Source organism: Chaetura pelagica, unplaced genomic scaffold (assembly GCF_000747805.2).
Source record: "Chaetura pelagica isolate M959 unplaced genomic scaffold, ChaPel_1.0 scaffold451, whole genome shotgun sequence".
NCBI lineage: Eukaryota > Metazoa > Chordata > Aves > Apodiformes > Apodidae > Chaetura > Chaetura pelagica.
In genome coordinates, this window is record NW_009951953.1 from 10,834 (window position 1) to 14,240 (window position 3,407).

At 54.2% G+C, this 3,407-nt stretch overlaps 1 protein-coding gene across 1 annotated transcript in view; it reads left to right on the plus strand.

Moving 5' to 3' along the window:
- The window catches only part of LOC104390020 (very long-chain acyl-CoA synthetase-like), a gene marked incomplete at its 5' end in the record, with an annotated part of 11,249 nt that extends 9,235 nt beyond the window's left edge, over positions 1–2,014 (plus strand). Inside the window, 2 exon segments of the mRNA XM_009999094.1 lie at positions 815–944; positions 1,838–2,014. Of these exon segments, the coding sequence (XP_009997396.1) occupies positions 815–944; positions 1,838–2,014 (307 nt within the window).
- Between the last annotated feature and the right edge of the window lie 1,393 nt (positions 2,015–3,407).

Below are 3,407 nucleotides of genomic sequence, written 5' to 3' on the forward strand. Positions count from 1 at the left end.
GTTCTGGGACCACCACGTGCTCCTCTAGTGGTCCAAGTGGCCACCAGGAAGGGTCAGATGTTCTGGGACCACCACGTGCTCCTCTAGTGGTCCAAGTGGCCACCAAGAAGGGTCACACGTTCTGGGACCACCACGTGCTCCTCTAGTGGTCCAAGTGGCCACCAGGAAGGGTCAGATGTTCTGGGACCACCACGTGCTCCTCTAGTGGTCCAAGTGGCCACCAAGAAGGGTCACACGTTCTGGGACCACCAGGTGCTCCTCTAATGGTCCAAGTGGCCACCAGGAAGGGTCAGATGTTCTGGGACCACCACGTGCTCCTCTAGTGGTCCAAGTAGTCACCAGGAAGGGTCACACGTTCTGGGACCACCACGTGCTCCTCTAGTGGTCCAAGTAGTCACCAGGAAGGGTCACACGTTCTGGGACCACCACGTGCTCCTCTAGTGGTCCAAGTAGTCACCAGGAAGGGTCACACGTTCTGGGACCACCACGTGCTCCTCTAGTGGTCCAAGTAGTCACCAGGAAGGGTCACACGTTCTGGGACCACCACGTGCTCCTCTAGTGGTCCAAGTAGTCACCAGGAAGGGTCACACGTTCTGGGACCACCACGTGCTCCTCTAGTGGTCCAAGTAGTCACCAGGAAGGGTCACACGTTCTGGGACCACCACGTGCTCCTCTAGTGGTCCAAGTAGTCACCAGGAAGGGTCACACGTTCTGGGACCACCACGTGCTCCTCTAGTGGTCCAAGTAGTCACCAGGAAGGGTCACACGTTCTGGGACCACCACGTGCTCCTCTAGTGGTCCAAGTAGTCACCAGGAAGGGTCACACGTTCTGGGACCACCACGTGCTCCTCTAGTGGTCCAAGTCCTTCGATGGGGAGAAGCTCTTCAGGTTCACCCAGGAGACCCTGCCCGGCTACGCCGCCCCCCGCTTCCTGCGCCTGCAGGTGGGTGGTCCCACCAGCCCCACCTGGGTGGGGGGGCTTCTGGAGGAGGGTTTTGGTGGCCACAGGGCCAAGGAGGACTTGGGGGGGAGGGTGGGAGGGCTCTGGTGAGCGCCGCGTGCCCGTGGGTGGGCACCAGTGGGTGTGCAGCAGTGGGTGGTCATTCCGTGCCAATGGGTGGGCACCACATGCTGATGGGGGGTCAGTGGTCAGGTGCTGGTAATGGGTCATCACCAATGGGTGGTCACCACGTGCCCATGGGTGGTCATCAATGGGGGGTCATGCCATGCCAATGGGGGGTCACCACGTGCCCATGGGTGGTCATCAATGGGGGGTCATGCCATGCCAATGGGGGGTCACCACGTGCCCATGGGTGGTCATCAATGGGGGGTCATGCCATGCCAATGGGGGGTCACCACGTGCCCATGGGTGGTCATCAATGGGGGGTCATGCCATGCCAATGGGGGGTCACCACGTGCCCATGGGTGGTCATCAATGGGGGGTCATGCCATGCCAATGGGGGGTCACCACGTGCCCATGGGTGGTCATCAATGGGGGGTCATGCCATGCCAATGGGGGGTCACCACGTGCCCATGGGTGGTCATCAATGGGGGGTCATGCCATGCCAATGGGGGGTCACCACGTGCCCATGGGTGGTCATCAATGGGGGGTCATGCCATGCCAATGGGGGGTCACCACGTGCCCATGGGTGGTCATCAATGGGGGGTCATGCCATGCCAATGGGGGGTCACCACGTGCCCATGGGTGGTCACCAATGGGTGGTCATGCCATGCCAATGGGTGGTCACCATGTGCCCATGGGTAGTCACCCCATACCAACCACCCATGTCCCCCCTTCCGGGGCCATCACCCCAACCCTGGTGTCCCCTCCCCCAGGAAGCTCTGGAGATCACGGGAACCTTCAAGCAGTGCAAGAGCAACCTGGTCAAGGAGGGTTTCGACCCCAAGGTCATCCAAGACCCCCTGTTCTTCCGCCATGACACCAAGAGGTCCTACGTCCCCCTCAGCCCCGACATCCACGCTGCCATCTTGGACATGAAACTCAACCTGTAGCTGGAGCTGCTCGTTCATTAATTACCTCAGGACACTAATTAATTACCTCAGAGATCAAATTAAAAGGCTTCAATCTTGACGTGTTGGCTCTTCTAAGTCTCCATTCCGATTCTTGGGGTCCTTCAAGGTTTAATAATGCCCTTTTTTATTCTTATTTATCATTTATTTGGATCCTTAAAAACCCAATTCCTGTTATTTGGGAGAAATTCCCATTTTTTGGGTCTCTAAAGGTTTAATAATTCTGACTATTCCAGTCCTTAAAGGCCTAATTGCCATTATTTGGGGCCTAATTGCCATTATTTGGGGCCTTCAAGGCCTAATTCCCATTATTTGGGTCCTAATTCCCATTATTTGGGTCCTTTAAGGCCTAATTCCCATGACTTGGGACCTTCAAGGCCTAATTCCAATTACTTGGGGCCTAATTCCCATTACTTGGGTCCTTCAAGGCCTAACTCCCATTATTTGGGTCCCTAATTCCCATTATTTGGGACCTCCAAGGCCTAATTCCCATTATTTGGGTCCTAATTCCCATTATTTGGGTCCTTTAAGGCCTAATTCCCATGACTTGGGACCTTCAAGGCCTAATTCCAATTACTTGGGGCCTAATTCCCATTACTTGGGTCCTTCAAGGCCTAACTCCCATTATTTGGGTCCCTAATTCCCATTATTTGGGACCTCCAAGGCCTAATTCCCATTATTTGGGTCCTAATTCCCATTATTTGGGTCCTTTAAGGCCTAATTCCCATGACTTGGGACCTTCAAGGCCTAATTCCAATTACTTGGGGCCTAATTCCCAATATTTGGGGCCTAATTCCCAATATTTGGGTCCTAATTCCCAGTCTTTGGGTCCCTAAAGACTCAATTCCCGCTCTTTGTCACCGCTGAGACAAAAATCCCCCCCAAAACCCTTTGATTCCTTGTATAAAAGAACCAAACATGAGAAACCCTTTATTTACAAACCTCCCAGGGTGGGGAAGAGGAGGAAAAACTTCCCTGGAGGAGGAGAACCCTCCATGCCAGGAGAACCCTCCATGCCAGGCCAAGAATCCCTCCCTCCATGAGGAAAACTCTCCAACCAAGAGAAGAACCCCCCATTCCATGAGGAGAACCCTCCAATCCATGAGAACCCATCATTCCATGAGGAGAACCCATCAATCCATGAGGAGAACCCCCCATTCCATGAGGAGAACCCTCCAATCCATGAGAACCCATCAATCCATGAGGAGAACCTCCCAATCCACGTGGAGAACCCTTCAATCCATGACAAAAAACCCTCCAATCCATGAGAACCCACCATTCCATGAGGAGAACCCATCAATCCAGGAGAAAAACCCTCCAATCCATGAGCAACCCATCAATCCATAAGGAGAATTCATCACTCTATGAGGAGAGC